Below are 12,968 nucleotides of genomic sequence, written 5' to 3' on the forward strand. Positions count from 1 at the left end.
CTTAGTATAGTAATTAAATGTAGTGACTCAATGAAACAAAACATCATCATACCAAACATAAATGGGCTTAAATTGCCTATTAAAAGAAAAAGTTTAAGGTTGGCTCATAAACGTTAAAATTTGGTTCAAGCAAAAATCCATTAGTGGATGCTCAGTTAAGGGTGGAAAGTTTGTTAAGGCTCAGGATTTTTGCATGGCTCTCAAGTGTCTCCTTACAGATTGTTAATTAGCTGTAAGGGGGAAAAAAAGGATTATAGTGGAGAAACTGGATAACACCTTGACCAGGTGATTAAAATTTATATTCCTAATAAGGAGGTCAGGGACATCATGGCCTGTGACTGATAGCTTTAGAAGGACAGCACATTATTACTTTAGTAGTCTAGTAAGGAATATGTAACCTAAACCTAATCATAAGGAACATCAGACAAACCCAAATTACAGACATTTTATAAAATAACACCTCTTCAAAAAATAGTAATGTCATGAAAGAAAGGCTTTAGAACTGTTCCAGAAAAAATGAGTTTGAAGAGACAGCCAGGTGCAATCTGATTCTGGATTCAATTCTTACTGGGTGGAGAGAAAAGCACTATTAGGATTAGGACATTATTAGGATAATTGATAAAATTGGAATTACAGACTAACAGAAATACTTTATCAATATTAAATTTTCCTGAGTTTGATAACTTGTTTATGTAAGAATATCTTTTACTTAGAAAGTCACATTGAAGTATTTAGAGGAAAATCATGATGGTAGAGGCTGCTTTCAAATGTTCAGAAATACGCACAACGATGTACAGATGGGAGAATGATAAAGGTAGCAAAATGTTAGAAGTTGGTGAGTTTGAGTAAAGAGTTTATGGGAACTTCATGTTCTTTACACTGTTTTCTGAGTTAAAACAAAATAAAACAACTCTAGCTATGAATTATATAAGCCAGAGACCTATACAAACAGTTTAGTAAAGTAGAATTTGAGTTACGTAATTTTCTCACTGCCCATCTGCTCTGATTATTTTTTAGATACTGAATGTTTTTCAAGTTCAGTTTCCATTTGGAAAGCTCAGCACATTCCATAACAGTCTATGTTAAGCTGTAGATGTGATTTCTCTTAAGTATAGAATTGGTTTTTAATCTACCTTTATCATTCTCCCATCCGCACATCATTATGTATTTTTCTGAACATTTGAAAGACTTACACATCATGCTTTTCCTCTTAATACTTCAATGTGACTTTTTAAGAACTAAAAATATTCTTACATAAACAACAGTTATCAAACTCAGGAAAATTTCATCCTTTTCTCTTATGTTTTTACAAGATTTGCCCTTTTCATGCTTAAAAGATGCTTGAGAAAAAAATCATTTTCCAAATGTGTCCTTTCCTGTGACCTCCTGTAAAGTACTTAGTCACATGGAAAAAAACCCCAGCTATTTGGTTCCATCCACCCCTTGGTGCTTCCTCGTATCTGAGAGAAGAAAATATGAGATAGATGAGGTTAGAAGCATTTTGAATATCGCTCCATATTTTTTATCTTATTCCAAAATGAGCTATATCAAACAATACATGGGTAGTAGTTTTAGAAGCTTTGCCAGCTATTTTACAACTAAGTCCATTTTGCCATATCAGGCTTCTTTATTTAATTTTTGAGTAACAGCTTGTTCTATGACAGATAAAAGAAAAACAGTTGAAAATGTTGTTTTAATGATTCCATTTCTTTTTCTTTCTGTTTAATAAATATTGCCAGTAGCTCTGCTTAAACTATGTGTGAAGAAAAGAGATGACATCAAATCAAAGTTGAGATTATGCAATCTAAGCTTACATGCTGTATTAACTAAAATTTATTTTTTTGTGAAATATCAGTGATTAAAAATTAAAATAGAAATTAATAAGTTTATGCCCACTGGTTCTTCAACACTATTCATACTAAGTTTCTTGCTTCTATCTTAAGGCTGTAAAGAGAACTAAATGGTTCCACTAGGTGAACAATCCAGGAGCTCTCATACATTTTCAAATGGAGTGGTATCTGACAAACAGTGAGAAAGTTGCACAGTGTTTTTCAGACCTTACAACTAATACAGTGGTGGATTACTGACTGACTTAAATATATCAATTAAGGATGATTATTAGATTTTTTAATGTATGGGTAATGTGGATTCTTCAGAGTGCTGTGTTATATTCTATACGGTTAAAAATGTCTCCTTTTACAAGAACATTGAAATGATACATGTAACTGCTTTTCTAAGAAGTATGGAATTGGTTTTTAATCTAAAGACTGAGGATTTTTGTTAGATAATTTAGCCAAATGTCAAAATGTAAAGTCAGTACAAATTAGGTAGAATTGACTAACTCTAATGTGCAATACTAGGAAAGGCAATACTAAGAAGTACTAGGAAATACTGCTCATGCAAAATGAAGTCTTTTTTTTTTTCTTACTCAGTTTTTATGATAATACTATTTTGCTATTGTTATTTTTTTCCTTTTTGCACTTTGAGTTACTAACTTTCTAGCCATTCTACTTATAAATATTTTGGTAATAGTATTTGTATATTCACAGCTTTGTCATTAACATTATAATATTTTAAGTAATTATAAAACAATTATTTTTTCTAACTAGGAAGAAGCATTACATGCATTTATTCAGCCAGAGATCCTGGATGGCCCAAATCAGTATTTTTGTGAACGTTGTAAAAAGAAGTGTGATGCACGAAAGGTAGATGCCTTGTAGAAATTAACACTTAATTATCTGAGATAATATTCAAGTATTCAATAGGTCCCTCTTTTTTTAGGGTCTTCGGTTTTTGCATTTCCCTTATTTGCTGACCTTACAATTAAAAAGATTCGATTTTGATTATACAACCATGCACAGGATTAAATTGAATGATCGGATGACATTTCCTGAGGAGCTAGATATGAGTACATTTATTGATGTTGAAGATGAGGTAAAACATTAATTTTTTTCTTGTTATTTTTTTCATTAATCCATTTTGGTCTGTCATGTGTTTAAAAGAGCTACTATTTGGGGTATCTGAACACTGATGTTTAAACTGTCTTCTTGATAGAAGCTTTTTCTTATTTTCTAAGGCCAATTCTACAAAAAGAAATAGCTTTGTATAAGCTTTAATTGTCCAACATAAATTGTATTTCACATGTCTTGTTTGACCAGAATAACATGATGATATTTGAAAACACAAAGGATATAAAATTCAAATTATTTCTTAAATTTGAGTGATGTTTTTCTTTGTTATTGAAACCAGTCTAGAGGTAGGCTGTACTTGTTTTTCTGGTACATAGGCAGCACAGAACAAATATATATGAGTGAATGAACAGGCATACATGGTAGTATGGCCTTAATTTCTTGTATTTGTTTCAGTGTCTTTTTTAAGGATTAAGGTTTCTGGGTTATTCTCATTAAAGTTTGTCAACTTTTAAATTGTCTAGGTTGGAAAGTTAGAAATTAAAAGCATTTTGTGTTTTCCTTTTTTAATAAGTTTTTTTAAAATTAAAACTATTTAAATAGTTTGAGAATGGAACTTTGAAGGACGTAGATAATGCTCATCAATTTCTTCCACTTACTGACCTCCCTGGATTTCCTGGTTCCTCTGTCCTTATCCAGTACAGCATTCATAATGCCCCAGTCTCTTTTTTTTAGAAACTGTCTTGATTCATTATGGGGAATATTTATAATTACTTAATATAGTTATTACAGTGTGGTAAATCATTTTTAGTCTCAAAACTGCCATGAGGCATTTTTCTGATAGGAACTGATCACTATTTATAAAAATGCCTTTTCTCAGAAGCTTAAAAATAATTTAAAACATTCAGCAAGTTTTATTTAGTGCTCTTGAATACTAAGAGGTATTGTGTGATGGGAGAGCCTCTCTTGCCATGTCTATAAAATGAGGATAACTGCTTTTTACAGCTTTTAAAGAAGAGAGTACCTTACAATAAAGTAGATATTCACTGAAAGGTAACTATGACCAGATAACATTTTGAAAGATTTAATTTAAAGTACTATGTCAAGTATTGTGTTTAAGCTAGGAAATCTACTCAAAGCATACCAAACTCAAAGGGGACGAAATCTTTATAGAATTACCACTCAGAGATCAGTATGAGATTAGTCTTCTGTATATTCCTAATGTATTTCTTGTAAAGGGATATCTTTTCCAAGGAAATCTTCCAAAACTTAAAGGTTTCTGAAGTTCTAAGTATACTTCTTGGGAGAAGAGATGTTTCAGCTTAGTTAAAGGAGTTTCAGAAATTATCTCTTTGGATATAGGGTAGAGATCTGAAGTTGGTTTTCACCTCCATTTTTCCTTGAACTAGACTTACTTGAGGGATGAAGACTGTATGTTAAATGTAGTCCCTACAACAAAGTTCTCGGCCAAAAGGTGGTGCTCATTGTATATTGCTTGGTTAATTCAAGAACTTTCTGTGCAGTGCCTTTACATATCAAGAGCCTACGTCTTACAGAAGAATTCTCTAACTATTTAAATAAAACATTTTTAGGTATGTATATAATACTACACTAAAGGAAAAGGGGGAAAGAATTGTTTGGGGATTCCTAAGAGGTAGATGTCTTCAAATTAAATTATTATGAAAGATTTTAAATCATAACATGGAAAAGTATGATTTTTTGTTGTTGCGTTTCCACCTCCTGTACAGAAGAGTATAAAATTCCTAAGGATAAATACAATGTCTTGTGTTACTTTAATTGTCTGTAATACCATAGCATAGTGATAAACCAAATTGAACTTTTTGTTCAAGAAAAGAGATGATATTCTTTTGGGATTTGAAAACAAAAGCTCATTTTTAGCACTAAATTCTCTGTTTTTACATGTTTTGGTGAAAGATGTTGATTTTATATTTTACTTTGCAACTATAAATACATAAATGGGGTTTAATAGAATTCTGAATCACTCATGTTAAATTAGAATTTTAAGGAAGTTAATAGAAATGCCTTTAAATTATACTTCTGTTTAATTTTATTTAAGGTCTCACTTTTTAAGAGAAAATAGATTTACTTTAAGTATTTTTATTAACAATATCTTAAATTATGTGAAAAAGTTAGCATACAGGTAAAAAGTTTTACTGAGTATATATTTTACCTTTTATTTAGCTTATAATTGTAAGATAATTATTTTTTATTAAGAAATCTCCTCAGACTGAAAGTTGCACTGACAGTGGAGCAGAAAATGAAGGCAGTTGTCACAGTGATCAAATGAGCAATGATTTCTCCAATGATGATGGTGTTGATGAAGGGATCTGCCTTGAAAGTAACAGTGGAACTGAGAAGAATTCAAAATCTGGACTTGAAAAGGTACGTTTTATAGTTTGTGGGTTTTAGTTAACAGAGAATAAAGTGGTCTCTGAGCTGCCATGTAATTCTATAGCTGTTGTGACCGATAAAGTTCTCTTTAAAAGAAGTTCAATTTTTGAAAGACTTTATCTAAGATACTATTCTTTATGCATATATATGACTATACTTAAACTAGCAAAGGCAACCTATAGGTGGGAGCATTAACTTCTGGGAGGCCGAACTGTACCTATGTAAGCAAGCTGTGTTGTGGTATGGAAAGGTTGCCTAGTAGTCAGGAAACCATTTCTGCCTTGAAAGTTGCTACAAGCCTGTTAGTCGTACATCATATCAAAGTTTTCTTATATAATAAAATGCAAGTATTAGACTGGATCTGTTGGCTTAACAAATTCTGGCTATGGAACCCTTTTTGAAAAAATTAATAATAGAACTGATCTTTTGAGGTAAGAGAAAACCAAAACCCTCAGTCCTTCTCCCCTCCCCCATGACAGCCCTTAAGACACTTCAAAAAATAATAAAGTTCCATGGATTATAATTTGAAGGGTATAAGACTTGGTAATGTCTAAGATGTCATCTTTCTTGTCACAGTGTCAGTGATCTTTAAGATTACATCAAACTGTTTCTTTCATATTCATATAATCTGCTTTATCTAGGGGGAGAATTACAGATCGTATGTCTTGAATATGGTATAAATAATCCCTAGTGCAAAGACTGATCACTAGCTCAAGTTTTATTAAATAATATAGAGCTTTTCATGGAGTTTCACTTGCATAAATCTATTTTTGGATGAAGACCATTATTTTTACCACCATCATCACTACCCTATATCTTTTTAAATTATCTTCTTTCAGGCAGGCAGATGATCATGACTTGCTATATAATGAATAATGTAATGAGTACATTATAACTTAGTTTATACTAAGTTCAACATTGCATTCAAGCAAGGGTTGGAAAACTGTGGCTCAAGAGCCAAATCCAGCCCCCTTACCTGTTTTCCTACCTAGACAATTTTATCTATTTTTTTTCCATCTTAATACACTAGGTAGAACTTCCCATAGTGTTGAATATGAGTGATAAGAGGACATCTTGCCTTGTTCCCAGTCTCAGGAGGAAAATGTGCAGTTTGTCACCATTAAGTGTGGTGTCGGCTCTAGGTTTTTTTGTTGTTGTTGTTATTTTGTTATCATTAATCTACAATTACATGAAGAACATTATCTTTACTAGGCTCTCCCCTTCACCAAGTCCCCCCACACACACCCCATTACAGTCAGTGTCCATCAGCGTAGTGAGATGTTGTAGAATCACTACTTGTCTTCTCTGTGTTGCACAGCCCTCCCAATTCCCCCTGCCACATTATACATGCTAATCGTAATACCCCCTTTCTTCTTCCCCACCTTTATCCCTCCCTTCCCTCCCATTCTCTCCAGTCCCTTTTCCTTTGGTAACTGTTAGTCCATTCTTGGGTTCTGTGATTCTGCTGCTGTTTTGTTCCTTCAGTTTTTCTTTGTTCTTATACTCCACATATGAGTGAAATCATTTGATATTTGTCTTTTCTCTGCTTGTCTTATTTCACTGAGCATAATACCCTCTAGCTCCGTCCATGTTGTTGCAAATGGTAGAATTTGTTTTCTTCTTATGGCTGAATAATACTCCATCGTGTATATGTACCACATCTTCTTTATGCATTCATCTACTGATGGACACTTAGGTTGCTTCCATTGCTTGGCTATTGTAAATAGTGCTGCGATGTTAGCCATCTGAATTTCTTCTTTGAATTCCTGTCTGCTCAGCTCCTCTGCCCATTTTTTAATTGGATTATTTGCTTTTTGTTTGTTGAGGTGCGTGAGCTCTTTATATATTTTAGATGTCAAGCCTTTATCAGATCTGTCATTTATGAATATATTCTCCCATACTGTAGGGTAACTTTGTTCTATTAATGGTGTCCTTTGCTGTACAGAAGCTTTTCAGCTTGATGTAGTCCCACTTGTTCATTTTTGCTTTTGTTTTCCTTGCCCGGGGAGATATGTTCATGAAGAAGTTGCTCATGTTTATGTCCAAGAGATTTTTGATTATGTTTCTTTCTAAGAGTTTTATGGTTTCATGACTTACATTCAGGTCTTTGATCCATTTCTAATTTACTTTTGTCTATGGGGTTAGACAGTGATCTAGTTTCATTCTCTTACATGTAGCTGTCCAGTTTTGCCAGCACCATCTGTTGAAGAGGCTGTCATTTCCCCATTGTATGTCCATGGCTCCTTTATCGAATATTAATTGACCATATATGTTTGGGTTAATGTCTGGAGTCTCTATTCTGTTCCACTGGTCTGTGGCTCTGTTCTTGTGCCAGTACCAAATTGTCTTGATTACTGTGTCTTTGTAGTAGAGCTTGAAGTTGGGGAATGAGATCCCCCCTACTTTATTTCTTCCTTCTTAGGATTGCTTTGGCTATTCGGGGTCTTTGGTGTTTCCATATGAATTTTTGAACTATTTGTTCCAGTTCGTTGAAGGATGTTGTTGGTAATTTGATAGGGATTGCATCAAATCTGTATATTGCTTTGGGCAGGATGGCCATTTTGATGATATTAATTCTTCCTAGCCAAGATCATGGGATGAGTTTCCATTTGCTAGTGTCCTCTTTAATTTCTCTTAAGAGTGTCTTGTAGTTTTCAGGGTATAGGTCTCTCACTTCTTTGGTTAGGTTTATTCCTAGGTATTTTGTTCTTTTTGATGTAATTGTGAATGGAATTGTTTTCCTGATTTCTCTTTCTATTAGTTCATTGTTAGCGTATAGGAAAGCCACAGATTTCTGTGTGTTAATTTTGTATCCTGCAACTTTGCTGTATTCCGATATCAGTTTTAGTAGTTTTGGAGTTGAGTCTTTAGGGTTTTTTGTGTACAATATCATGTCATCTGCAAATAGTGACAGTTTGACTTCTTCTTTACCAATCTGGATTGGTTGTATTTCTTTGTTTTGTCTAATTGCCATAACTAGGACCTCCAGTACTATGTTGAATAACAGTGGGGAGAGTGGGCATCCCTGTCTTGTACCCGATCTCAGAGGAAAAGCTTTCAGCTTCTCGCTGTTCACTATGATGTTGGCTGTGGGCTTATCATATATGGCCTTTATTACGTTGAGGTACTTGCCCTGTATACCCATTTTGCTGAGAGTTTTTATCATGAATGGATGTTGAATTTTGTTGAATGCTTTTTCAGCATCTATGGAGATGATCATGTGGTTTTTGTCTCTCTTTTTGTTTATGTGATGGATGATTTTGATGGATTTTCTAGTGTTGTACCATCCTTGCATCCCTGGAATGAATCCCACTTGGTCATAGTGTATGATCCTTTTGATGTATTTTTGAATTTGGTTTGCTAATATTTTGTTGAGTATTTTTGCATCTATGTTCATCAGGGCTATTGGTCTGTAGTTTTCTTTTTTGGTGGGGTCTTTGCCTGGCTTTGGTATTAGGTTGATGTTGGCTTCATAGAATGAGATTGGGAGTATTCCCTCCTCTTCTATTTTTTGGAAAACTTTAAGGAGAATGGGTATTATATCTTCTCTGTATGTCTGATAAAATTCCGAGGTAAATCCATCTGGCCCAGGGGTTTTGTTCTTGGGTAGTTTTTTGATTACCACTTCAATTTCTTTGCTCGTAATTGGTCTGTTTAGATTTTCTGTTTCTTTTTGGGTCAGTCTTGGAAGGTTGTATTTTTCTAGGAAGTTGTCCATTTCTTCTAGGTTTTCCAGCTTGTTAGCATATAGGTTTTCATAGTAGTCTCTAATAATTCTTTGTATTTCTGTGGGGTCCATCATGATGTTTCCTTTCTCGTTTCTGATTCTGTTGATGTGTGTTGATTCTCTTTTTCCCTTAATAAGTCTGGCTAGAGGCATATCTATTTTGTTTATTTTCTCAAAGAACCAGCTCTTGGTTTTATTGATTTTTTCTATTGTTTTATTCTTCTCAATTTTATTTATTTATTTTCTGATCTTTATTATGTCCCTCCTTCTGCTGACTTTAGACCTCATTTGTTCTTTTTCCAATTTTGATAATTGTGACATTAGACTATTTGTTTCGGATTGTTCTTCCTTCTTTAAATATGCCTGGATTGGTATATGCTTTCCTCTTAAGACTCCTTTTACTGCGTCCCACAGAAGTTGGGGCTTTGTATTGTTGTCATTTGTTTCCATATATTGCTTGATCTCTATTTTCATTTGGTCATTGATCCATTGATTATTTAGGAGCATGTTGTTAAGCCTCCGTGTGTTTGTGGGCCTTTTTGCTTTCTTTGTACAATTTAGTTCTACTTTTATTCCTTTGTGGTCTGAAAAGTTGGTTGGTAGAATTTCAATCTTTCTGAATTTACTGACGCTCTTTTTGTGGCCTAGTATGTGGTCTATTCTTGAAAATGTTCCGTGTGCACTTGAGAAGAATGTGTATCCTGTTGCTTTTGGATGTAGAGTTCTATAGATGTCTATTAGGTCCATCTGTTCTAATGTGTTGTTCAGTGCCTCTGTGTCCTTACTTATTTTCTGTCTGGTGGATCTGTCCTTTGGAGTGAGTGGTGTGTTGAAGTCTCCTAAAATGAATGCTTTGCATTCTATTTCCTCCTTTAGTTCTGTTAGTATTTGTTTCACATATGCTGGTGCTCCTGTGTTGGGTGCATATATGTTTATACTGGTTATATCCTCTTGTTGGACTGAGCCCTTTATCATTATGTAATGTCCTTCTTTATCTCTTGTTACTTTCTTTGTTTTGAAGTCTATTTTGTCTGATACTAGTACTGCAACACCTGCTTTTTCTCCCTGTTGTTTGCATTGAATATCTTTTTCCATCCCTTCACTTTTAGTCTCTGCACTTTAGTCTTTGGGTTTGAGGTGGGTCTCTTGTAAGCAGCATATAGATGGGTCTTGCTTTTTTATCCATTCTACTGCTCTGTATCTTTTGATTGGTGCATTCAGTCCATTTTCATTTAGGGTGATTACTGAAAGATATGTACTTATTGCCATTGCAGGCTTTAGATTCGTGGTTACCAAAGGTTCAAGGTTAGCTTCCTTAGGATCTTACTGTCTACCTTAACTCACTTATTGAGCTGTTATAGACACTTTCTGGAGATTCTCCCTACAATGCACCATAGCAGTACTTCACCCAGTGCACTGCTCCAGTGCTCCCTGTACTACACTGCTCCTGGACTCCCTCCGTCACACTGCCCCAGTGCTTCCTCCACTGCACTGCTGTAGTACCTCACCCCGTGCACTGCTGCAGAGCTCCCACTACTGCTGTGTGCCAGTCCTCCCTCCCATGCATTCGTCCATTCCTTTCTACATGGCTCTCCAGTGTTGCTTCCAAGGCACAGTCCCGGTGTCCCTCCTCCATTCTTTATATGTTGGGTGTTTTATTCTGTGCTCTTTTGTGTTTCCTTTAACTGCTTTTGTGGGTAGTTGATTTTATTTTTTGTCTTTAGTTAGTATTTGGTTGGTCTGCTTTCTTTGCTGTGATTTTATTTTCTCGGGTGGCATCTGTTTAGCCTTAGGAGTGCTCCCATCTAGAGCATTCCCTCTAAAATACCCTGTAGAGGTTCTTTGTGGGAGGCAAATTCCCTCAACTTTTGCTTGTCTGGGAATTGTTTAATCCCTCCTTCATATTTAAATGATAATCGTGCTAGATACAGTATCCTTGGTTCAAGGCCCTTCTGTTTCATTGCATTAAATATATCATGCCATTCTCTTCTGGCCTGTAAGGTTTCTGTTGAGAAGTCTGATGATAGCCTGATGGGTTTTCCTTTGTAGGTGACCTTTTTCCTCTCTCTAGTTGCCTTTAAAACTCTGTCCTTGTCCTTGATCTTTGCCATTTTAATTATTATGTGTCTTGGTGTTATCCTCGTTGGGTCCCTTCTGTTGGGAGTTCTGTGTACTTCCGTGGTCTGCGCAATTATTTCCTCCCCCAGGTTGGGGACGTTTTCAGCAATTATTTCTTCAAAGACACATTCTATCCCTTTTTCTCTCTTCTTCTTCTTCTGGTACCCCTATAATGCAGATATTGTTCCTTTTGGATTGGTCACACAGTTCTCTTAATATTGTTTCATTCCTTGAGATTCTTTTATCACTCTCTGCATCAGCTTCTATGCATTCCTGTTCTCTGGTTTCTGTTCCATCAATGGCCTCTTGCATCTTATCCATTCTGCTTATAAATCCTTCCAGAGATTGTTTCATTTCTGTGATCTCCTTCCGGACTTCATCCCTTAGCTCTTGCATATTTCTCTGCAGCTCGATCAGCATGGTTATGACCTTTATTTTGAATTCTTTTTCAGGGAAATTGGTTAGGTCTATCTTCCCAGATTCCTTCTCAGGGGAGGATGTCTGGGTTAGTCTGGTTTGTATCAAATTCTTCTGCTTTTTCATGGTGATAGAGGTAGTTGTGGGGAGCTGGCGCATGTGTTGGCTGGGAGAACATCCCTTTTTGCTGGTTTGTAGCCTTCCTTTCCTGGGACAACGGCAACCCCTAGCAGCTTGTGCTGGGCAGCTGCGCGCAGATGGGGTCTCTGATTCTTGCCCGGCCGCTGTGGAGTTAAGCTCTGCGGTTGCTGTGGGCGTGGCCGGCCTCAGGCTGCTGCTTCACTGTGGCGGAGTGGCATCAGAGGGGAAACGTGTGGGAGGCTGTTTATCTCCATGAGGGGCCTCCGAGCTGTGCCTCCACCCAGGGGTTTAGGGCGCCCGGAGTTCCCTGGGATTCTCAGCCGCTGGACTAAGTGTCCCAGGATGCTTCTGTCCAGCTGTGGGGTCCCTGTCCCTTTAAGTCTTCCAAAAGCACTTGCTTTTCACAGGGACGCCAGCTGCAGGGACCCACTCGCAGGTTTTACTGTCCTGTTTCCCTAGTATCCAGCACCCCACGCACTGTGTGTCTGTGCTCTGGTGCGGATGGCTAGGACTGGTTATTTAGCAGTCCTGGGCTCCCTCTCCCTCCCTGCTCCGACTCCTCTCCTCCCACCGGGAGCTGGGGTGAGGGGCACTCAGTTCCCGCCAGGCCATGGCTTGTATCTTACTCCCTTCGCGAGGCGCTGGGTTCTCACAGGTGTAGATGTATCCTGGCTGTTGTCCTGTATCTTCTGGTCTCTCTCTTAGGGATAGTTGTATTTGTTGTATTTTCAAAAATATATATGGTCTTGGGAGGAGATTTCTCCTGCTCTACTCACGCCACCATCTTGGCTCCGCCTGGCTCTAGGTTTTTTAGTAGATGTTTTTTATTGAGGTTCCCCTCTTCCTAGTTTGTTGAGAATTTTTATCATGAATGGTAACTGGATTTTGTTGAATGCTTTTCTGACTCAACTGATAAGATAGTGAAATTCTTCTTCTTTAGCCTGGATTTCATAGATTGATTTTCTAATGTTGAACCAGCTTTGTGTACCTACAAGATGTCAGATCAAAAGATCACCATATCACAGATATTACACAAATATATTAACAGATGTTCCGAATCATTATACCCCCCACCTGTCTTGTAAAGGAAATAAGATCTCCTTTTAATTAAAAAAATAGTGTTATTTGGAATCTCTTGATCTTAACTGTAGATATCAGAACAATCTTGTATTTATCACTTGCTTTGAAAATTTTGGAATATTATTTTCTTTTTACATAAATAAATTTGTTTCATATATGCATAG

General features: G+C 36.2%; 1 protein-coding gene across 4 annotated transcripts in view; it reads left to right on the forward strand.

The window, feature by feature from the left end:
- Positions 1-12,968, forward strand: part of USP47 (ubiquitin specific peptidase 47) — a 139,164-nt gene that overhangs the window by 93,571 nt on the left and 32,625 nt on the right. For all 4 annotated transcript variants that reach the window (XM_036918024.2, XM_036918025.2, XM_036918027.2 and 1 more), the window contains 3 exons: positions 2,610-2,705; positions 2,782-2,934; positions 5,145-5,312. In XM_036918024.2, coding sequence (XP_036773919.1) covers positions 2,610-2,705; positions 2,782-2,934; positions 5,145-5,312 — 417 coding nt within the window. The remainder of the gene's footprint in view (positions 1-2,609; positions 2,706-2,781; positions 2,935-5,144; positions 5,313-12,968) is intronic.

This window comes from Manis pentadactyla, chromosome 9 (genome assembly GCF_030020395.1).
Source record: "Manis pentadactyla isolate mManPen7 chromosome 9, mManPen7.hap1, whole genome shotgun sequence".
In the NCBI taxonomy this organism is placed as follows: Eukaryota; Metazoa; Chordata; class Mammalia; order Pholidota; family Manidae; genus Manis; species Manis pentadactyla.